At 44.8% G+C, this 24,174-nt stretch overlaps 1 protein-coding gene across 1 annotated transcript in view; it reads left to right on the top strand.

The window, feature by feature from the left end:
• Positions 1-24,174, top strand: part of xpnpep2 (X-prolyl aminopeptidase (aminopeptidase P) 2, membrane-bound) — a 132,155-nt gene that overhangs the window by 70,574 nt on the left and 37,407 nt on the right. The window contains exons 11-13 of the mRNA XM_085997392.1: positions 16,868-16,957; positions 18,051-18,160; positions 20,602-20,679. Of these exons, the coding sequence (XP_085853518.1) occupies positions 16,868-16,957; positions 18,051-18,160; positions 20,602-20,679 (278 nt within the window). The remainder of the gene's footprint in view (positions 1-16,867; positions 16,958-18,050; positions 18,161-20,601; positions 20,680-24,174) is intronic.

Genomic DNA, 24,174 nt, shown 5'->3' with positions numbered 1-24,174 from the left:
AGCCAGCATGGGAAGGCGGTGCCACAAAAGTATAGACCTGTTGGGTGACCAATGGCAGGAGTGTGGGGACAGGGCAGTTGGAGCCAGGGCGTACACTTGTGGTTCATGAGAAGTAAGATGACTTGGACAAAAGTGGAAATGATGAGAGCTCCCGAAAGGAAATGCTGGAGGACGTTTAGGTTGTGGTGTGATTGGAATCGCTAAAGAATGAAATGAATATATCGGTGGAGGGTGGAGCTTTGCCATTGTAATTTGCTATTGTCATTGGTATTTGCTTTTTGAACAAAATATGCACGATTCTGTTCAAGTGCTGCTGATGGCCTCTCAAGCATTGGCATTCTTTTCATTTTTATTGTGTGGTCATTTAAAGAAGTGTTGACTGTGATGACCCCTCCAGGAATATGTTCAACCAGAGTTGGCAACCCTAAGGTAAGCAGGGTTACAAAGCTAAGCATAGTCTGTAAGAAAGAAAGACGTGCATTTATATAGTACCTTTTCATATCCTCAGGACGTCCTAAAGCTAAACAGCCAATGAGTGTAGTCACTGTTGAATGTGGCAGCTAATTTGCACACAGAAGGTCCCACAAACAGGACACGAGCAGGGGAGTTATCCTCGGAGGGATCTTTTACATCCACCTGAGAGAGCAGACGGAGCCTCGGTTTAATGTCTCATCCAAAAGACAGTGCGGCACTCCCTCAGTACTACACTGGAGTGTCAGTCTAGATTTTTGGGCTCAGGGCTCTGGAGTGGGAATTAAACCTACAACCTTCTGACTTTGAGGCAAGGGCACTACCAACTGAGCCACGGCTGACACACAGCTGTAAATGGATAATAATGGCCCAGAAATTCGGGTCGGGGGCTTCCCGCGGGTGCAAGCCCCCGACCTACACTTACCTAGCGCGCCGGCAGTTGACCTCTTGGCCTGCGTGGAATTCCTCTCCGAGGCCTGTCCCAGAGGCCGGCGCGCTATGCTGGCGTGTCCCAGGGGCGTAGTTAGCGCGAAGCGTCCCCTGGGATCACGTGAGCAACAGGCAGCCAATCGGAGCAGGGAATGCTCCATTCATAAGTCTTGACAGATAGACCTGTCAAAACGTATAAATGCTGAGGCTGTAAAACTACTTTACCTTCAAATAACTTTTTTTTTAAATCACACTTTGTAAATAAACTATAAATGACATTAAATAACTATTTTACACAAAAATTTAAATTTTTGAAAAAAATAATTTTATAAAAAAAGGGGCTAAAAATAAACTTACCTTGCTTTAAAGTATTTATAAGTAAAAAACCTGTGGAAAAAATGTTTTAATTTTAAATAATTGACCACTTACCTTTGAAAATGAAGTCCTTACGGCTGCTTTTTACATTTCTAAAATGTACAGACATACCCGCACGTTAAAACCTGAAAAAAAAAGGAAGTTCAACGCGCACGCGCAGACTCCCGTGCGCACGCGTTCGACCTCTGAACCCCTTGGTTCAGAGGATCGGAAGTGCCGGTTTCCCGCGCATGCGTAGTGCATGCAAGATTCCGGCACTTCCATCGGGTCCACGCGTGAGTACTCCGTCCGTACTCGCGCGTTGGGACCCGAATTTCTGGGCCATTGTGTTTCATTCTTAAATGGGGAAAAAAAAAAAAATTGGTTTTACTTTCTCCATTTTACTAAGTTTATCAATTTGAAAAGTGGGATGGTATGAACTGTGGCGGGCTCATCTGAAACAGGATTTAGTCCTTCCTGTATTATCTCAACTTTATACTAATAGTCTCCTAAATTTCCTTCCTATTTTCACCCTCTGCAAGCTACAACTTGTTCAGAATGTGGCGGCCAAGTCTTTACCTGCAAAAAATCCTGCATTCCCATCACCAACACCTTTTCCAAGCTCCATTGGCTCCTAGCAAATTGACTTCAAGCTCCTTGCGCTCACTTCTAAATCATACCTGTTCCTTTGCTCATTTGCCTTAGTGATTTCCTCCAGCTATACATGCATGCACCCTCCACTCCTCATTCCTCACACACTCCACTCAACTATTGGTGGCTACTCTTTCAGCTTCAGTAACCTGCTCTGTGGAGTTCTCTCGCTGGATTTCTTGGCTTTGCTTTCAAAAATCTCTTTTTTTTTTAAAAAAAACTTTTTTAACCATGGGCGTAAATGGGGTTTCTGCCAAATATCTGCCGACGTTGCAATGGTGTAACTTCCCTCACTCTTTTCCCCTCCAGGTCAGCATCCATCAATTTTTCTCCTCAATGTAAAGCGTCTTAAATTATCATCTTATATGAAAAGCACTTGTAGTTGCTATCCTGCAAATACGTCAAGAATGTTCATTCTTCCAACTAGTAATCAAACATATGAGTAATGGGCTACACTCAGAACAATAATTTCTGTTTGCTTCACAGCAAAGCCCTAAACCTGCGTCTTTCTCTAGTTTCTCTCCTATCACCCCTGATGTCCTCTCCAAGCTCACCTTGTTCATGAGACCCACCTCATGCTCTCTTGACCCAAATCCTACTAAACTGATGACTACCCAACTTTCCTTCCTGGCCCCCATGCTAGCTGATGTTGTAAATCGTTCCCTCTCTTTAGGTACTGTCCCCCTTTCAAAATTGCCATCATCACCCCTCCTCAAAACACCCACCTCCAACCCTTCTGTTCTTGTAAACTACCACCACATCGCCAACCTCCCTTTCCTTTCCAAAGTGGTGGTTTTTATTAACTCACATGTCTGTCAAGTGCAAGGGCCTATAATTTTTGTGAGACGCACTGGCCACGATTTTACTTACCTCGGCGGGTCCATGGCGGGAGATGTCGGTGGCGGGTCACGGCTCCGCTGCTGGCTCCATCCCACTCTGTGAAATGACTTTCCGTTGATGGGGCTTGTTAAGCCCGCCCAGTGCGTTTCCGAGGCCAATTAGAGGAAGCCGGTCTGGTGACATTGTTTGATGACGCGTCATCAGCCGGTTTCATTAAAAGGGACCATGGCCAACTTTATTTTGACATTTGTGCTATCAGTGTTCTCCAGCATTGAGGTGCTGCAAACACTGACAATGACTGCACAGAGGGACAGGGCTGCACTCCGGTTCCCTCAGAGTATGCAAGGAGGTCCTCTTTCTTTCTGATGGGCAGAAGACACCTCCCCAGGAGACCAACACAGCCTGGTTGCACATTGCACAAGAGGACACAGGCAGAAAAGCATATGTCCATTATCACCGCAAGCTGTTGTTGCAACTATGACCTTTGTTTATGCCAGATGGGGTTTCACCGATGTTGTACTTCCTACTCATTGTTCTGCTTTCCTGCCCCTCTAGGCGTCTTGTTGGTTCAACGGTTCAGCTATTGTCTCCAAGTTACACAGCTTGGAGCAGTTAATCATTTCTAACACTACTGCAAAATCAACATGTTATTCTTAGCGTTATCTCAACTGCCAGTTAAGCAACTTAGAAAAGCTTACTACTTCAAAGGCCTATTAGCTCATTCAATTCCCGAGGCCCATTCTTAACCCTTTAATTATAGTAGAGCTCGAAAGCCCCACTTCATAGCTGAATCCTGAAGACACTTAACTGGGTCTAAAGGTCCGGACTATCTCTCCCTAAAGGAAAGGAACAACCCGAGAATGTTACCATCCTCCAGATAGCACTTTTAATAAGTTTAGCTGGACTGTAACTTCCTGGATATTATGAGGGTCCAGAAAACTCCCTCAGAATTCTGCAACTCCTCACCAAAGAGTGTACAGAGATTGAGTTCATGAGTTTTTGATACAGAAGTCTTATGTGAGACAATTCTAAAAATATATAGATTTATTAAAGAACTGACATGCAATTTAAAATTGGTGAATCAGTCAATCGCAACATTAACCATTCTAAAAAGAGAAAAACTGCCATCTTATTATTAACAGCGAATCTTACTTTTAAATCTTATTTTCGCTACAGTATTACAGTTCTTAAAGTTCTCTGTTCTCTACAGGATATCCATCAATATCAAATACCTTTGATCCCCGAGGTACAAAGGGGAAAAATTCATTTGTTTGCGCCTCATGTTAGCGCCTTAAGACGCAAAGCAATTAGCGCCCGGGCGTGGCGATGTTTGCGCCGCTCGCGAAATTAACTAGACATTTTGCAGCAGCGATAAACACTACCGCCACGATCTCCTGCGCCGGCAGATTGTGAAGTCAGTCGAGTGCACAACACCCTGTTAGTGCCCTGGACTGGATATTAAGTGGCGCCCCCTGCCTTACCGCCTGCCGCTAGCAACGACAGGTTGAGGGGAGCATTATGCTGTCAGAAAGGGACTAGAGGAACGCTATTTAAAGGCGACCGCTTTCTGCCTTTTTTTGTCGGTGACATTTTTGCACCACACATTCAGAGAGAGAGACTTCTGGAGAGATTCAAGGCTGTGTGAAGGAGTTTTGAGTACTGAGCAGCACTTTGCAGGTTTATTTTGATTTGCCCTTCCTTGCTTCGCCAGCGCTCTGAGGTAGCGCCTCGCTCCTCAGCCTTTGCGCCTTAAGAGAGGTGTGAAGTGCCTGATTTAGCACTCCAATCACCTCCAGCGGCGATAAAAGCCAAGTTTGATGTCGGAGGCAATAATTAGCACCAGGCGCTAAAATTTGCGCACGGCCGATAATGGCGCCCCAAACGGGGCGATACTGAATTTTTCCCCCAAAGAGTGGTAGACTACAGAGCTGCCCCTGAAGCCGAGAATCCCTTTGCCCGATTAAAGCGAGTCTGCTATCTCATTTGAGAGTTCAATATTTATACCCTTTTCCAGTGGTATCCCCTTTAAGGTTTTCTGCTGATGCAAGCTAATTATCTCTAGTCACTTTTCTGCTGACCTCTGCAACTCTTACTGCCACCTCAGCCAGAATCTTGACTCATCTCTAGGTGTTCTAAGTTTACCATATAAAAACGGTGTGATGGCAGGTGTTCATTACTTTGTCATCTTTACGAGGGCAGATGTTCCTTACCTTATGTGCTATCTTTACGAAGTTTCAATTAGAATACCTTATCCAGGGTGAACCATTGTTTTTTTCCCAAAAGGTCAGCCTGTCGGAGCTCTTTACCTTCTGTTTCAATAAGGTTATTTATTCAGGGTCAACAACTGTCTTATCTCAATAGCCAGAATGCTTTCATAGCTATTTCATAGTTAGGTTTCTAAATTGACAAACCCAATTTGTCATGTTTTAATAAGGTCAGAATTCTTTCATAAGATAGTGTATTTTTCTGAATAGGTTATATGGCTTATTCCTTCACACACTCACCTTCATCCTGCTGTGCCTTTCATCACATCCCCATCACTCTGCCTTCCCTACCCTAGCCCTGTACATCCTTACTCACACCAACTTAACTTGCACCTCCACCCATCCTTCTCTATCTACATAATCACATCCCCATCTCACTAGCCACCCCTCACACTCACCCTCCTCCTAGTGCAATCATACCAACTAACAACACACAAGGGTAGCCACTTGGGTGTTTTATCCAAAGTTCATGTAAAGTTTCTGTTAATGTGCTGTCAAACATTGAAACCTTTTATTTTCAACACTTTCCATTTTTAGACAGATTTGGAAGTGGCTTAGTGAGTTGCAGTGAATGGTGAGACATAATGATACCTCCAGCAATGGTAGTGAGTGTGAAAGGAATGGCTTGGCAGGGATGCTTTATGGTGTTGGTGTGGGGTGGTGCCAACCTGCCGCATCATGTGACAGCCAGGATGTACAGCATCACATGAAGTAAATTTGGCCATGGTGAGGCCATCCCTGGCATCCCGGGCAGCAATGTGGTCGGGTGCTGATGCCCTCTGTCCTGTGCAGCATCAGGTGATTGTGGAGAAGGTTGGTGCTGCTGGTGTTGGAGCTGATCGTGATCAGATTCTGAGGACCAAGGTGAGACAATATAAAGGGCACCCATGTTGAAGGAATAGATGGCAGGTGAAGTAGAGATGACAGAAGCAATCTGTCAATGGTGAGAGAGTTCTTCCAATGAGGTGATACTGGATGGAGAATGGAAAGTGGAAAGCCTGCAGAATCTCTGCTGGAAATGGTCTGAGATACAGCTTGTGGCTGAGGAATGTGATGATCTGTCAGGTGGGAGCTTTTACTGTACATTTGAAGCTGTCAAGTAATCAGCTGGAGCAATGGCCACGGAACTCCCGCCTCAGGTTGACAGCCATGGTCCCCGAACAACGTGGTTCCTGTGTGTTGTGTATGTACCTTTAAGGGAATAACTGGTCTCAGACTGCAGTACCGGCAGTGACCACCCCTGTATAAAAGGCACTAGCAGCCTTCTGTAGTTTCAGTTCCAGGTTGTCTCCATTCAGTAAAGTCTTGTTATAATCCACTCCTGCCGTCCGTGTCTCAATTATACAGGGACATAATATTGGCGACGAGCAGATACGAACTTACCTACAGTCTGCACCACCTCATGGGATCCATCCCTGAAGCGAAGTGAGCAGAGGTCGAGGCCAGAAAGAAGAAAGAAACAGTAGAAACAGGCATCGACCATGGGCATCCGCCTCTGAGTCAGCGGAATTGAAGATTTGCAGGAGAGGCTGTCGAGAGTGGGGCTTGGTTCCTGTCGACGGTGCTTCAGCTAATCGGGCTGGTGGCAGGTAGTACACTGATCCTTCCTGGGATGCGGCGGTCTAGAACTCGAGCGGGTGGCTTGCAACGGGGCCGAGCAACGTTGTCGGGAAGAGGAGAGAGAGAGAGAGAGGGTGGAGCACACAGGGCGCGGCCGGTGCTACGAAGCCGGGCAGCGTACAGACCCGAGAACAGGGAGGCAAGAGTCCCGCAGGGTTGTTCCGACGACGGGAAAATAATAAAATATAAAAATTAAACACGCAGAAAGCCGCGAGGAGCTGCAGTTTACAACGGAAACCGTGGAAAGCAGCGCTAGCAACAGCAGGGAAGAAGGCAAAGCGCGGGAGGCGCCATCTTAATCCAGCGGGGAAGAAGGCAAAGCGCGGGAGGCGCCATTTTGTTAAATCGGGGAAGGCGGCAAAGCGCGGGAGGCACCATTTTAGATTTCCAAGATGCCGAAGACTGGCTATATCACTGCCTTTGATAATGCAATAGAAGACTGGACCACGTATGTGGAAAGAGTCGAGGTATATTGCGAGGCAAACGAAATAGCCGATGAGAAAAAGGCATCGGTACTGCTAAACTTAATGGGCGCAAGAACGTACGGCCTATTGCGGGACCTGATTACTCCAGCCAAACCGAAGGCGAAGAGTTTTAACGAAATTGTTGCTGTCCTACAGGAACACCTAAACCCTGCACCGCTGCTGATAGCAGAAAGATTTAAATTCCACAGGAGAACTCAGCATAAAGATGAGAGCAATGCTGATTACCTTACGGAACTATGCAAGCTATCAAAGCACTGCCAGTTCGGAGCAGGACTGGCAGATACCCTACGGGACAAATTTGTCTGTGGACTCCTGAGTGAAGGAACCCAGAAGAAGTTACTCTCAGAGAAAGAGCTGATGCTAGATAAGGCTTTCAGCGTGGCAGTATCGTACGAAGCAGCAGCCAGGGGAACTGCAGAAATACAACAAAAGCCACAGGAATACGGCACCCACGAAATGTCACGGGGATTTGCAAAATGTTATCGCTGCGGCAGAACAACCCATGACCAGAAGGACTGCTGGTCCAAGGACAAAATATGCAGGCAATGCGGAAAGATGGGACACATTGCACGAGTTTGCAGGTCTGGGAAGAAGACCAATGACAACAAAAAGGCTACTAAGGAACCGTACAAGAAAGTACAAAAGATGACGGACAGTAGTTCCGAAGACCAGATGAGCGATAGTGAATCCGGGAACAAGAGACTAAGCTGTCTCAAACTTCACAATGTAATCACAAAACAGGATCACCGAACCATTTGGGTCACCCTCACGATAGCAGGGTCCCAAGTCAAAATGGAATTGGATACAGGATCAGCTCTAACCGTCATGAATCGACGAGACTACGAGCGGCTATTCTCACACATACCCTTGAGAGAGACATCCAAAGTCTTGAGGACGTATACGGGGCAAAAAGTATACCCCAGAGGAAAAATAAGGGTGCCTGTCGAATACAAGGGCAAGAAAATACGGAAATTTTATCTCTACATACTGCAAGATGGTGGACCACCGTTATTGGGACGTGAATGGATCAGAAAGATAAGCTTAGACTGGCACTCCATTCAGGCAATGACGGTGGCTGGTAAAAAGGATGACGACGTCACTCCTGGACGATTTTCAACAATCTTAGCTAACGCCAAAGAGGTATTTCAACAAGAACTGGGCACTCTTAAAGGCGTAACCGCCTCGATAAAAATAGAAGAGAATGCAATTCCCAAGTTTTTCAAAGCAAGACCGGTACCATATGCAATTCGCCCAGCCGTCGAGGCAGAGCTGGAGAATCTGGAGAATGCAGGCTTGTTATCTAAGGTAGACTGGAGCGAGTGGGCGACACCCATCGTTCCTGTCATGAAGAAAACGTTAAACAATAAGTCTGAGGAGCCAAGGAAGGTTCGCATCTGTGGGGACTTCAAGGTGACGGTGAACCCAGTCCTTCACACAGTACAATATCCTCTTCCAAGGATAGAAGATATCTTCGCCTCACTATCTGGAGGGAAGCGTTTTACAAAAATTGACCTAGCACAAGCATATTTGCAGATGGAGGTTGAAGAATCCTCTAGGAAGTATCTCACGATAAACACTCACAAAGGTCTTTACCAGTATCATCAACTGATATTCGGAGTAGCATCAGCTCCGGCGATATGGCAAAGAGCGATGGAACAAGTCCTGCAAGGGATTCCGGGCACTCAGTGTTACTTGGACGATATCCTAGTGACAGGTGAAGATGACAGTGAACACCTTGACAACCTAGAACAGGTGCTCACTAGACTACGTGAACATGGGCTATGAGCCAATCGCCCCAAGTGCGAGTTTTTTAAGAAACAGATATCGTATTGTGGCCACGTGATTGATGAAGAGGGGTTACATAAGTCCCCTGACAAAATTGAAGCGGTAGTTAAGGCCCCAGCGCCTGAAAATGTGTCGCAACTGAGGTCATTCCTCGGATTGGTGAATTACTACCATAAGTTTTTACCGAATTTGTCCACAATTCTGCACCCACTGAACGCCCTACTACGAACGGGAGTAGCATGGAAATGGAGCAATGAATGTAAGCGGGCCTTTCAGAAGAGTAAGGACTTAATCACTTCAAGAGAAGTATTGGCTCACTACAACCCATCACTACCGATAAGGCTGGCGTGTGATGCGTCTCCCTACGGCATTGGGGCGGTACTGTCACATAAATTCCTTGATGGGTTAGAGAGGCCGATAGCTTTTGCGTCACACTCGTTAACTTCAGCCGAGCGTAACTACGCCCAGATTGACAGAGAGGCCCTCAGCCTGGTGTGGGGGGTGAAGAAGTTCAATCACTACCTGCACGGTCAAAAAATTACTCTACTAACTGATCATCAACCTCTTGTCTCCACATTTTCAACCCTCAGATGGGCGTACCGATAATGACAGCACAACGGCTACAGAGGTGGTCCCTTTTCCTAGGGGCACACCAATATGACATCGAGTACAAAGGAACTAAACAGCATGGGAATGCTGATGGATTGTCGCGCCTACCGTTGCCGACGGTGGAAGAAGAACTTGCAGTGGATCCAGTGGAGATATTCCACTCGACCATAGTCGAATGTCTCCCTGTGACGAATGCAAACATAGAAAAGGAAACACGAAATGACCCGACACTATCCTGGGTCTATGACTTAACAGTGAAGGGATAGCCAGCGCATGGCGAACCACTGCTGCCAGCATTCTCGCCGAGAAGAGAACAGCTGTCAGTGTGCAGAGGAACCTTGATTGTGGATCCAGAGTAGTAATTCCACCCAAATTGAAGGATAGAGTGCCCAATGAGCTTCATGAGGGTCATCTGGGAGGGGTAAAAATGAAGAACTTAGCCAGAGCGTTTGTGTGGTGGCCGGGAATCGATAGAGAAATCGAAGAGATGACCAAGAGCTGTACAGGATGCCAGAAGGTCCAAAACGCCCCACCACAAGCCCCTCTACATCCATGGGAGTGGCCCTCATCTCCATGGCAAAGGGTGCACATTGATTTTGCTGGTCCCTTCATGGACTCGATGTTTTTAATTGCGGTGGATGCACATTCAAAGTGGCCAGAGGTAATAAAAATGTCCTCAACCACCACAGAAAAAACTATCACAGTCTTACGAACCATATTCACCAGGAATGGGCTGCCTGAACAGATTTGCTCTGACAATGGACCACAGTTTGTGTCTGAAGAGTTCCAGAGGTTCTTAAAGAACAATGGTGTTAAGCATTACACATCCGCCCCATATCATCCAGCCACTAATGGATTGGCCGAGAGGTTTGTTCAAACATTCAAGAAGGCTATCAAGGCAATGTGTAATGAAGATATACCCCTACAACACAAGGTGGACAACTTCTTGTTTGCCTACCAGAATGCGACACATGCGGTTACCAATCAAACTCCTGCCATGATGTTCTTCAGTCGAAGACTACGATGCTGCTTGGATTTGGTTAAGCCGAACATCAGAAGAGATGTGGAGAACAGGCAGTTTCAGAATATGAATGAAAGGCCGACCAGGAGTTTTAAGATAGGTCAACCAGTTTTGGCCAGGGACTACCGCACAGAGAAATGGCAGCCAGGAACGATCTGTACACGGCAAGGACCTCTCATGTATACCGTGGACGTTGGAGAGAGCATTGTAAGACGTCATGCTGACCAGATTCTAGAGTCACTGGAAAACGTCAACTCCACACCACGATCTGATACACCTGGCCATGAAACCGAAGTACCAATTGCATCTACCACAGAATCGGTGATATTGGAAGCAGACGAACCAAACAACGACATTGATCCCGACTCAACCTTACCAGAAGAACCTGATACCCCAAAGAGGCGTTATCCAGACAGAATCAGGAAGCCTCCTCAAAGACTGAACTTATAATTGTTTAACCTCAACCAATGTATCTAGCAACCGTAATTGTAATTGTAATTAGTTATCATTTAGTTGTTAAATGAATGTTATGTACTGTTTATCTAAAAGGGGAGGAATTGTTGTGTATGTACTGATGTAAGAAAAAGGAGACTTACCATCAAGTAACTTTAAAGTAAGCTTTAAGTAACTTATAAACACACTATATACAAGAGAGGTCTTTACCATGCCTCTGGTAGAAGCCTCTTACAATACTGAACAGACCAGTATTTATACCAGTCCAACAGGAAGTGACATTTACAGGAAGTGAGGTATGTACACAGTTCATAGTTCATAGTTCACAGGAAGTGATGACATAACTTCCCGGATGTTATCATTTTTATCACATTCTTCCCTCCTGCAGGATTAGGAGGCTGTGGTCTACCTTTTGGTCCGCAGCCGCCGAACAAGGAAGAGTCGCACCCGTTTGGATTCCCGTCGTAGAGGGTCGCTGGTCCGCTTCCATGCGGTTGGCCATTGGTCAGAGTCTGTGTGGCCTCGATTGCCCTGTGAAGGGTCGGGGAGATCATGGCTTCGAGTACGAGCCCCAATAGGTTCAAAGTCGGACTGGCTCTGTTCAGAGGGAGGTGCAGAGCTGGTCTGTGGCGGATCAGTACTTTCATGCGCGGTACTGGGAGGGTCGCAACCTTGAGCACGGGGTTCTACCGGCACCAAGCTAGTTGGTGTCCGATCAGGATCCTGGAGAGGGGTACCCGATAGGTCCCAAGAGTTTCCTGGTGAAATGCCATCACCCGATGTCCCACTAGGTCCTGGTGGGCAGGGAGCCAGATCCCGTAATGATACGGTAGATTCTCGGCCGTCGGAATATCGTATGTTTGCATAGGTGGGGTTGGCATCGGTTAGTTCGACCTCATCTACAAGAGGGTCATTTTTAGACGTCCGAACGTATCTTCAGAGTAATACAGGTCCAGGAGTAGTTAGCCATGACGGGAGTGATGTCCCATGAGATGAGCGACGCTGGAATCCAAAGAACCGCTCATGAGGTGTAGTATTTGTGGCTGTAGAAAGCAGGGACCGTATAGAGTGCAATGCATCCGGAAGCACTGTTTCCCATTGCTGGTCTGGTAGGCCCCGAGATCTTAAAGCGAGACGTACGGAATTCCAGATGATACCGTTATACCTCTCTACCTGCCCATTTCCGATGGGATGGTATGGTGTTGTTTTGCTTGTAGCAATTCCCCGTTCTGAGAGGTAGTCCTTGAGTTCCCTTGACATAAAGGATGGACCCCGATCTGAGTGAATATAAGCCGGCATGCCACAGAGAGAAAATACCTGCTCAAGGCAGCAGATTACTGTGGACGCCAGCATATTGGAGCAGGGGAAGGCAAACGGAAAACGTGAATATTCGTCGATCATGGTGAGCAAATATGTGTTCCGAGTTGAAGAGGGCACTGGGCCCTTAAAATCGATGCTAAGTCGTTGCATCGGTTGGGTTGCATGTATGAGTATACCATCTGAGGGGCGGAAGAACTGAGGTTTTAATTCCGCACAAAGCCGGCATTCTGAGCATATTTTCTTTACATCTCCAGTGGAAAAAGGGAGATTCCGTGATCGTACGAAATGTAGCATGCGCGTAACGCCAGGATGACACAAACCATTGTGGACATCCATGAGAGTGGAGGATAACATAGTGGAGCAGAATGCCCGTGTGAGGGTGTCCGGGGCCACATTCTCCTTGCCAGGCCGATAGAGAATGGTATAACCAAAAGAGGCCAGTTCCATCCTCCAAAGTTGTATTTTATTATTCTTAATTTTGGTTCGTTTTCGATTATCGAGCATGAAGGCGACTGATCGTTGGTCCGTGATCAACGTAAAGTGCTGGCGAGCTAGAAAATGGTTCCACTTCCGTACTGCCTCTATGATGGCTGTGGCTTCTTTCTCAACCGGAGGATAATGTAGCTCGGCACCTTGTAAGGTCCTGGACATAAATGCTACAGGACGACCTTCCTGATTCAGAGTAGCCGAGATCGCCACCTCCGAGGCATCACATTCAACCACGAAAGGGAGATTCTCATCAATGGAGTGAAGAGCCGCTTTCTCCAACTGTTTTTTGAGAAGGTTAAAGGCTGCAACAGCCGCTGTTCCCAGTGGAAATGATCTAGCATGCAGCAAGGGTTGGATTTCGTCTGAAAAATGAGGAATCCATTTAGCGTAGTATGCAAACAGACCGAGAGCCCGACGTAAAGAAGCCGGATTCTTAGGTGACGGGAGCTCTTGGAGCGGGCGAAGTCTTTCTGGGTCTGGCTTAATGATACCATTGCCTACGCAGTAGCCAAGGATGTTGATGGTCGGTTGCGACTCAACAGATTTGGATTCATTCAGGGTCAAATTACGGCGATGGAGGGCATCCCGAAATTTTTGGAGGTTGGAGTCGTGTTCCTGTTGATCGTGACCTGCAATGGTAATGTTATCAAGATAGGGAAAAGTGTCCCTTAGGTTTTCCTGCTTAACCAGGCCATCCATTGCCCGTTGAAAGACAGCCACTCCATTAGTAACCCCGAATGGGAGGCGACGAAATTGGTACAGCCGTCCATTAGCCTCAAAGGCTGTGTACTGCTTATCTGAGACCTTCAAGGGTAACTGATGATAGGCACTTTTTAAATCGTAAGTTGAGAACACTTTGTATTCGGCCAGTTTATTAACCATATCATCAATGCGTGGCAATGGGTAGGCGTCCAAGTCGGTATATTGATTGATGGTTTGCGAATAATCGATGCATAGTCGCTGTTTGTGAGGTTTTAGAGGGTTCTTGACAATGACGACTTGAGCCCGCCAGGGCGACGAACATGGTTCAATGATATCCTCTGCTAGAAGTCGAGAGATTTCAGCCGCAATAAAAGACTGGTCTTCCTGATTAAAGCGCCGCGATTTCGTTATTATCGGTTGGCATTGAGGCGGAATACTGGCAAATAATGAGGGTTCATTAAGTGAAGCTGCTGATAATGCACAAAATGGTAATTTAGATGGTATATTAGAAATAGTAAGTCCGGGTTTGGATCCACCAAACTCAATGGTGAGTTTCTTATGCTGTTTTTGGAAGTCCAGCCCTAAGAGGAGATCACTACATAAGTCTTTGAGCACCGAAAGTCGGGTGGAGGGATACATACGACCATGAAGTGTCATATCAACAACACAAAAGCCGGAGATTCTGGTATTAAGTGATGACTGGGCCATCGCAATTGCCTGGTCCGATGGGAAGACATGTAGTTTCAATTTCGCAACAATCTGTTCCTTAATGAAACTATCAGTACTTCCTGAGTCAATTAAGGCATCTAAGGTATGCCCTTTAATTGAAATTTTTGTGGCTGCCTGAGACAGGTTCTGTGGGCAAGCAGCTGTAATTGGTGTCGTTGCACAGAGAGTGGCTAAAACTCTCGGTGTGCTTCTTCGGGAGAGAGCTCGAGAGGAAGCTTGATAGGTCCTAGCTGGAGCATCTTGATAGGCCCTAATTGGGGCAGTTCGGTAGGCCTTAGCTGGATTGGCCCTCGTAGAGGCCCTTGATAGGCAAACTTTAGCAAAGTGTCCTTTTTTCCCGCAATAACTGCAGATTGCATTGCGAGCAGGGCAGGTTTTCCTAGGGTGAAAAGCATCTCCACAAAAGAAGCATTCCTTCCTAGATTGCCAAGAGGCTGCTAAAGTGGGGTCGTCCTCCTCTTCTTCATCAGAATTATCAGAATTAGATTCCCCCATGATAGGGTTCACCTGAGACCGCTTGAATTGTCTGGTTGCAGCTACAGCAGCAGATCGAGATCTGGGCAGCTGATAGAGGTCTGCATTTCTCTTTGCCAAATCCAGTGAACAAGCTAGGTCAAAAGCTTTTTGTAGCTCAAGTGTTTTACTTTCTAGTAGACGCTGGCGTATAAATGGAGAGGCAATCCCGCAGATGAAAGCATCACGAATCATTTCTTGGCGGTACAGTTCAGCTGAGGCTGCCTGAAAGTTACAATCTACGCTGAGCCTGCGAAGTTCTTGCAGGAATTCGTCAATTGATTCCCCTGGCCCTTGTCGGGCTGTGGCCAGTAGATGTCTAGCATAGACCTCATTTGGGGTCTTCGCATACAGTTTCTTAAGTGCCCGAATCACCTCTTCGTAACTATCCCAGTCATCAACATATTCGAACACTTTTGGGGTCACATAATTGACAAGTATCTTCAATTTAGCAGGAGCATCCACTTTACATTCATCCAGAAAATTCTCAAAAGTACGATACCAATGCTTCCATACCCTGCCAGCTGCTGGTGTATTCGGGTCCAAGTCCAGACGAATAGGTCTAAGGATTTTCTCCATGATGGGTGGTTCCCTGGATCCTTAACTTCCGAGTTTGTCTGAAGGTCTAGTATTTGTCAGTGTAAATACTAAGTTACTTAAATTGATGTAAGAAAAAGGAGACTTACCATCAAGTAACTTTAAAGTAAGCTTTAAGTAACTTATAAACACACTATATACAAGAGAGGTCTTTACCATGCCTCTGGTAGAAGCCTCTTACAATACTGAACAGACCAGTATTTATACCAGTCCAACAGGAAGTGACATTTACAGGAAGTGAGGTATATACACAGTTCATAGTTCATAGTTCATAGTTCACAGGAAGTGATGACATAACTTCCCGGATGTTATCATTTTTATCACATGTACCTTTAAGGGAATAACTGGTCTCAGACTGCAGTACCGGCAGTGACCACCCCTGTATAAAAGGCACTAGCAGCCTTCTGTAGTTTCAGTTCCAGGTTGTCTCCATTCAGTAAAGACTTGTTATAATCCACTCCTGCCGTCCGTGTCTCAAGTATACACGGACATAATACTGTGGCCATGAAGTTAAAGTTAAAGCCTGTTATTGATCTGTCAACTAGATGTTAATGAGATTAATTGGCTCTCCCGCCGCTGCCTGTCGGGTCTGCTCAGTGCTAGTCTATGGGTTTTTGTGCAGCCCCACTTGAACAGCGCTGACAGATCCGACATTGGGAAAGGCGCATGGTGGCAGGTTGACAGCGGGGTCCCAACCTGCTGTCAAAAAAACCACTTTCCCACCCAATCCATCGCCAATCCCGCCCGCTGACCCCCCGGAAAATTCCGGCCACTGTTTTGGAAAGTTATCTAATGGAAGTTAACACATACCAATTCTCTTTTTTTGTACCCCAGGCTGGGGTTATAAAATTGCCTGATATGTATTGCCAGTGTGCACTAGGAGTGCTGTAAGGTATATGACACAATGTTGCAATCACCAAAGCAGGTTATGTTGTCACAGCATCTTGATACGCAGTGAAGCTGCTATATACCTACCTACCAACACAAGTCAGAGTACTTGGCAGATGATAGGTAGGTATAATGCATATACAGCCATGTTACACTCGCTGCAAGCACTGTGCACTCTGTCTTTGTCAGAACTTAGGTTTTGAGTGCACGTGTATAGAAACATGTTACAGTCCACACATACCTGAGTCTCCAAGGAGACTGAGCAATCAATTGTATGGCCAGTTAGAACCTGACAGGCATGAATGTGGCATCATTATTTATTGTGCATCCCTCACAGCTGCTAGGTTAGTATAACAAGAACAAGAGAGAATTATGTTCACTGTTGTTCCATTTCTTTGCCAGGTCAGAGGTTAAACTGTCATACACTGCAAGGAAGAAAAGTATTGGATTTCAAAATTCAATAGTTGTTCCAATCTACAAATAACACTACATAAACATCCCATAAAAATGTTTGAATTCAGATCGGGTCCAACAGCCATTAGGAAGAAGTTATGAGGAAATTAGTTTCTAATTTAAGAATTAAGAACATGCGCCTATAAGAAGTAGGCCTCAAAATCAGGTATTGATTTCTTTTTCCATTTTTGCAGTCCAAATTGCTTATTGATAGATACTCCCCAGTGCAAATCACCAAGTCTACGAAGGACGCCACAGAGCAGGAAGGACTGAAAGCAGCACATGTGAGTATAAGAGAACAAGCAGCACCCATGAGAGGGATGGGATGGGACCAGCAATCCACGATGAGATGCTGTTTTAGCGCTGTGCCTGGAAATGGTAGAAGATGGTGTTTAAAGGGACATATTTATTTGGCGGAGTAAATAATCAGTGCAAATTGATCCTTTATTACCAGGATAGCCAGAAAAGCCTGTTGTATAATAAAGGAGGCAGATACTAAAATGTGGCTACTTGCTAAAGAAAAATAATTTGTATTTATAAAGCACCTTTTCATGAGCTAAGAACGTTCCAATGTACTTTACTTTTTATTTATATAAAAGTGATATGGGATCTTTTACCTCTACCTGAACAGGCAGACAGCGCCTCTGGCAATGCAGCACTCCCTCAGTACACTGAAATATCAGCCTAGAGTAGCTGTTCAAGTGGGGCTGCACAAAAACCCATAGCCTAGGCAGGTTGTCAGTCCCCTTGTGGCTTTATGACAAACCAACAGACCAGTTAATTTATTTACACTAAATGAATAATGTAGAGATATAAAACTGATATTCTGCCTGGGGAAAGGATGGAGAGGCTTCTGCAAATAGTGCAAGCAACTACACCCAGCTTCCCACTAATGGATGGAGGCATGGTGTATCGCTACAGGTGGCATACCAACGGAAGCAGAAGAAATCCCAGCAAATCTACTTCCTCTTGGTGATTGATCTCAAATGCACCTTCCTGCACCCTCACTATAGCCATCCAAAGAAAAGCAGTAGAAATTACTCTTGGTACTATTTTTAATGATTTGATAAATCCACTCGTAAAAATTCCCATGTGCACTATTTTAATGCTTAATAACCTCTTTAAATGACCGTTAAAATAGCAGGCAGTAATTTTTATGTCAGGAAGGAAGCAATTAGAGGGTTGGAAAAGACTAGACGAAATGGAAAATATTTGCACCCTAGACTGAGATAGTGGGCTGGTGATCGTGATTACGTTGCAAAGTGGGGGGGGGGGGGTAATGGTGATGATGGTAATGTTCATGTAGGGGACAGTGATGGAATTGGTGAAATGTGGATAAAATACAGTATTTTCCTTTACAACTGCTATTTTTTTCAGGTGCGTGATGCAGTCGCTGTCATACGTTTTTTAGTATGGCTGGAAAAAAATGTTCCAAAAGGAACAGAGACTGAACTCTCAAGTGCAGATTACGTAAACCAGTTACGCAGGTACAAATCCTACAGGAAGTTTGCATCAAAACACATGGGCCCTAAAATTAGGATCGGGAGCTTGCCGCACGTGCAAGCCCCCGATGTGCACTCACCCGGCGCACCGACATCTGAAGCCCGGGCCTGCTTGCATTTCCTGTCACTGGCCCGGTTCAGATGTCGGCGCGATGTGCTTACCTGATCCAGCGGCGTAGTTAGTGTGATGTGCCGGCTGGGATCAGGTGAGCACTGTGCAGCCAATCAGGGGAGGGGAAACTTCATTCATGAGTTTGAGAGTAAGAACTGTCAAACTCATGAAAAGTATGGGCTGCCAAAACACTACTTAAACTTTAAATAAAATTTTTAAAAATATCCCACTGATTATATTAACTATAAATAAGTTTTTAAAAATATTTTAAACAATTAATCAAATTTTTGAAAAAAATAAATTTTTTAAAAATAGGGTCTAAAACTAAACTTACCTTACTGTAAATTCTTTAAAAATAATAAACCTGTGGAAAAAAAAATTCTAAATTGTACTAAAAGACCACTTACCTGTAAAACTAAGTACTTACGTCTGGTTTTTCCACGCGTAAAAACCAGAGGCCTTTACACTCGGGCAACTCTGGGGGGGGAAAAAAAGGAATTTCAGCGCCCACGCGCTGCATCACAAGTCGCAAGCGTTCTGCCTCTTAACCCCTTGGGTCAGAGGACAGGAAATGCCGGTTTTCAGCGCATGCGCTGTGCATGCGCTGAAAACCGCCAATTCCTCCGGGCACACGCGTGAGTACCCCGTCCGTACTCACGCGTTGTGACAGGAATTACTGGGCTATGATGTGTGCTCTGGCTGATGCTCAGTTCTGATGGTAGTTAGTGGATTCAATTAAAACACAATTTACCAACATTCTGCAGCACACAGGCAATATTTTTAAAACTAAATGTATTGTATCAAATTATTAATCTCTACTCTCCAGATATATTAAATATTTCATCACTATATTATGAAATATAGTATTAAAATCCCAGAAGAAATTGGAATATAGGTCTTGTAAATGCTTAACACATTCATATGAAATTATTTTGTCAATTTGTTTATTTTAAAATACATTAACACCTTACTTAAAATTGCGAGTAAGAAATTTCATACACCCAAATTAAGCAGTCATATATTAATATTCAGACAGTGTGATTTCAAAGCCATGGTTCACTATTGCCGTACATTAATTTCAGTGTTTTTTTTCTTCAGGTTGTCACTGAATTCTGATTACTTTCAAATGTTTCCATTTACTCAGTTCCATCTTCACCATTTGTAGCAAAATTCCAATGTCAAGTTAGTCAGAAATCCCTGTTTGTGCTTTTTAAAGGGGTCTTGTACTTATCCAAATTGTCATATAATCCTAAACTTTGTAAAGGGACATCCCTGTAAAATTACCAGTGCTGCACAATTCTCACTGTTGTCTCTTGTATGCTTTAGAATTGCTTACCAGTGGCAGCTATATACTGTAATACATATCAGCTTTCAGTCTAGAGAAAGGGCCTACACACCTTGCATTGTGTCAACTGTTTTGATGTTCAGGTCCACTGCCATGTACCAGCCTTACTCATCACCAATTGCTTAATACAGGTCCTTACATGAGGGGCTTTGGCAAAGAGGCATGTCGTTCTTTAGCTGACTCCCCTTTAAGGGTACTCAGTGACAGATCAGTGTAGGCCACTGCCCTTCATCCTGGCAACTGTTATCCATTTTGCCACGGATTAATATCATAGCTTGATCCTGCATCTCACACATGGGTTTGATGAAGCCCCTCCAATACAGGCGTTCCGAATTATGAAGAACTGTTTGACACATGTCTTCACTGACATCATGAAGGGGAGACATGGTCCAAATCTAACTGAAACTAGAAGTTGCCTTTACCTTGTATTGTGGTTGTGAGAGAGCAATTCCAAACAAATCGTACACCATTTGTTTTATTGAGTTATTGTAATTACTAAAATAGATTTAAGATCATTTGCTTCTATGAAAATACAGCCAAAGACTGGTGTGAATACAAAAGGCTTTGTTACATGACCTCCAGACTGTCACCCAACTGTGATATGTTTCAATTCTTTCATTTATAAAAGCCATTTTTGAGGTGACTGAGTCTTTTACACACAGAAACTTTTTGAATGTTTGCAATGTTAGAACCACTGTGTCTTTCATTGCCAATATAAGCCCAGAAATTACTGTTGGCAACATTAGTGGACAAACATTCCTCTGTCTGCTATCTTAATGCAGACATTAATTGGTTTATTTTAAATGGATGAACGCCCAGTTAAAATAGTGAACAAAGGAATGCCATATGAACGGATGAAGCATCCAACCACTGTTATTACCAACAACAATTTCCAGGCCATAGATGGATAAAAATAACTTTATTTTATACTGGACCAATTGAGGATTCATTTTTCATCTGCTTTTACAGTCAGCAAAAGTATTCCAGAGGCCCCAGCTTCAAGACCATTTCGGCCAGTGGTTTGAATGCAGCTCTTGCTCACTACAGGTCAGTGTACAGAAATGTGGACCCCGTGAAGTAAAGGTCAGTCAGGATAAACAAATAGCTAATTCTGCTGACATCTCTCAATGCAAATAACATAAATCTGCTGTATGGGACAGAAGTGATTATTCAATTGTGTTGTGTTTTTACACTGTGTTTTGTGCTGAGATCAGAGTTTATGGCCCAGATTTTGCTGTGAAAATAATGGTGAGGCAAATAATGCTCAATGTCATTTATGCACAAATCAGACAGCAAATTCAGGCAAGCGGAGATGCGCAGTTAAATGGGAAAATTCGGAAGTTGCTGTCCGAAATGCTATGCCTCTCCATAAGCTGCGTGAAAACAGCATCTCGCCGTCTGGCTCACCATTCAAATGTATTGATCGACGTGAAGTTCCTGTACTGATATCACAGATATGGACTAACCTCGCCATAAAAAGTTAAACTTTGTCCATTCCAGTCTAAGTACCCTTTTAATGGCGTGCTAAATCTTAATTATTGGCAAACAACCTCTTTGGCACTGAAAATTAACTTTTACAAGTGTGGATTCTCATTCCTTCAGATTTTAATTACTGTTGGAGATTCAAAAAAAATGTAATTAATTTTGTACTTTTTCTTTATCTCTTTTATCCCTCTCTCTTAATCCAGTCTTTTTTTCCCTCTCTTCATTTTGCTTTCTGTATCTGATTTGACATTGAATTGACTATTCTAACTTAAACTTCCTGGTTCAGACTCTGCACTGCTCATTAACAATTCTTCAATCTGACAGGTTAACAAGATATACAGTTGCTTGCCCTACTCGCAGATGCCCTGTAGAGCACACCGCATTGTTTGGTTGTCCTACTGACAGCAACTTGCCATGCAAAACCCCATGGAAAGTCTATGGGCAAGTGCAAGTCTGATGAACAGCGCCACTCACAGCAATACAGGAAACTTTTTTTTAATCCGGCACGGACGGGACCGACGTAGTGCCGGTTCATCAAAAATTCCGGATAACCGAACGCTATAGTAAAAGATAGGGAGAGCTAACAGCTCCGTATAAAGCAACAAACCCTGTTGCTTAGCAACAACTGTAGAACAATGAACACAAGTTTCAAGCGTCCCTGTAGCTTAGCAACAGCTGCAGCCACACCCTTGCACAGCCCAGATGGAAGAAGGCAAATACCAATATGAAGTGAAACCTACTCCTGAATTTTGCCGGTTAGCTGAGATTTCTGGTTATTTAGGTGCCAGTAAATCGAAAGTTTCCTGTATTCGGCCCAATAGATCAGGTCAAATCAAATTATGCTAATAGTCTCTTTCTCTCACAGTTGTTTTTGTAGTTCAATAGTGCCCATCAAAATTAGTCCTGTTCATAGAATGATAAAGCACAGAAGGAAGCTCCTTGGCCCATCGTGCCTGTACCGGCTCTTTGGTAGAGCTATACAATTAATTCCACTCCCCTGCTCTTTCCCCATAGCCCTGTAATTCTTTTTTCTTCAAGAATTTATCCAATTCTCTTTTGAATGTTACTATTGAATCTGCTTCCACCACCCTTTCAAGCAATGCATTCCAGATCACAACAACTCGCTGTGTAAAAAAAAAAAAAATGTTTCCTTATGTCACCTCTGGTTCCTTTGCCAATCACCTTAAATCTGTGTCCTCTGGTTACCAACCCTTCTAACCCTGGAAAGAGTTTCTGTTTATTTACTCGATCAAAACCAGTTATGATTTTGAACACCTCTATCAAATCACCTCTTAAACTTCTCTGCTCTAAGGAGAACATTGTAGTCGATCTTGCATGGTGTTGATCACAAGTAGTCCAGGGACTGAAGTGCAAGTCTCATTGCAACAATGCAGCATTGGGGTAACACAGGAAATTTACTGAGGCAACATTTCACATGACTGACAAAATATAAAAATATTACACACCTTACTGATACTGAAACAAACAGCTCATAGATATAATAGTTTTCATACTACTTACCATCGATGGCCATGTCAACCACGGTAGAGGGGAATCCTCAGCTGAGGAAAAAGGAAGACATCTCGAAAGCACTACTATGGAAGGTGGCATCGCCAGAACAGATGCAGTGGAGAAACTGGGAGAATGGAATAGAGTCCTTACAGGAAGTGGGGTGGGAGGAAGTGTAGTCCAGGTAGCTATGGGAGTCAGTGGGATTATAGTGGAAGTATGTCCCTGGAAATGGAGACAGAGAAGTCGAGGAAGGGAAGAGTCGGAGATGGGCCATGTGAAGGTGAGGGAAGGGTAGAAAGTAGAAGCAAAGTGAATTAAATTTTCTAGTTCAGGGCAAGAGCAGGAAACGGCACCAATACAGTCATCAATGTACCAGAAAAAGAGGTGAGGGAGGGGACCTGAGTAGGACTGGGACAAAGAATGTTCCACATATCCCACAAAAAGGCAGGTATAGCTAGGACCCATGCAGGTTCCCATAGCAACACCTTTAATTTGGAGGAAGTGAGCAGAGTCAAAGGAGAAGTTGTTCAATGTCAGAACAAGTTCAGCCAGGCAGAGGAGAGTGGTGGTGGATGGGGACTGGTTGGGCCTCTGTTCAATGAAGAAGTGGAGCACCCTCAGGCCATCCTCGTGGGGGATGGAGGTGTAGAGGGATTGGACGTCCACAGTGAAAAGGAGAGGGTTGGGGCCAGGAAACTGGAAACTGTTAAAGTGGTGGAGGGCATCAGAAGAGTCACGGATGTAGGTGGGAAGAGACTGAACAACAGGACAAAAGATAGAGTTGAGATAGGAAGAAATCAGTTCTGTGGGGCAAGAACAGGCTGAACTGATGGGTCTACCAGGGCAGTCCTGTTTGTGGATCTTGGGAAGGAGGTAGAAGTGGGCTGTGTGGGGTTGGGGAACTATGAGGTTGGCAGCCGTGGAGGGACAATCTCCAGAGGAGATGAGGTCAGTGACAGCCTTGGAAACAATGGCTTGATGTTCGGTAGTGGGGTCATGGTCCAGGAGGAGGTTGGAGGAGGTGTCAGAGAGTTGGCGTTCAGCCTCCGCAAGGTAGAGGTCGGTTCAACAAACGACAACTGCTCCATCCTTGTCAGCAAATTTAATGACATCTGAGAGAACAGAGTGCTGCAAGTTCAGAGGGAGGTAGGTTGGAGTGAGTGAGGAGAGCAGAGAAATTGAGACGGCCGATGTCACGCCGGCAGCTCGCAATGAAACAATCTAGAGAGGGTACGAGGCCAGAGGGAGGGGTCCAGGTGGATCGAGAATTCTGAAATTTAAATCTATGCTCCCTGGTTATTGACCTCTCTGCTAAGCGAAATAGGTCCTTCCTACCTACTCTATCTAGGTCCCTCATAATTTTATACACCTCAATTAAGTCTTCCCTCAGCCTCCTCTGTTCCAAAGAATATAACCCCAGCCTATCCAATCTTGCCTCATAGCTAAAATTCTCCAGTCCTGACAACATCCTCATAAATCTCCTCTGTACCCTCTCGAGTGCAATCACATCTTTCCTGTAATGTGGTGACCAGAACCATACACAGT

The sequence above is a fragment of the Somniosus microcephalus genome, chromosome 1 (assembly GCF_052327205.1).
Source record: "Somniosus microcephalus isolate GS21.2 chromosome 1, FLI_Smic_1.0, whole genome shotgun sequence".
Classification (NCBI taxonomy): Eukaryota; Metazoa; Chordata; class Chondrichthyes; order Squaliformes; family Somniosidae; genus Somniosus; species Somniosus microcephalus.
The sequence above is the reverse complement of the archived record's forward strand: the minus strand, read 5'-3'. Positions and strand labels throughout refer to the sequence as shown.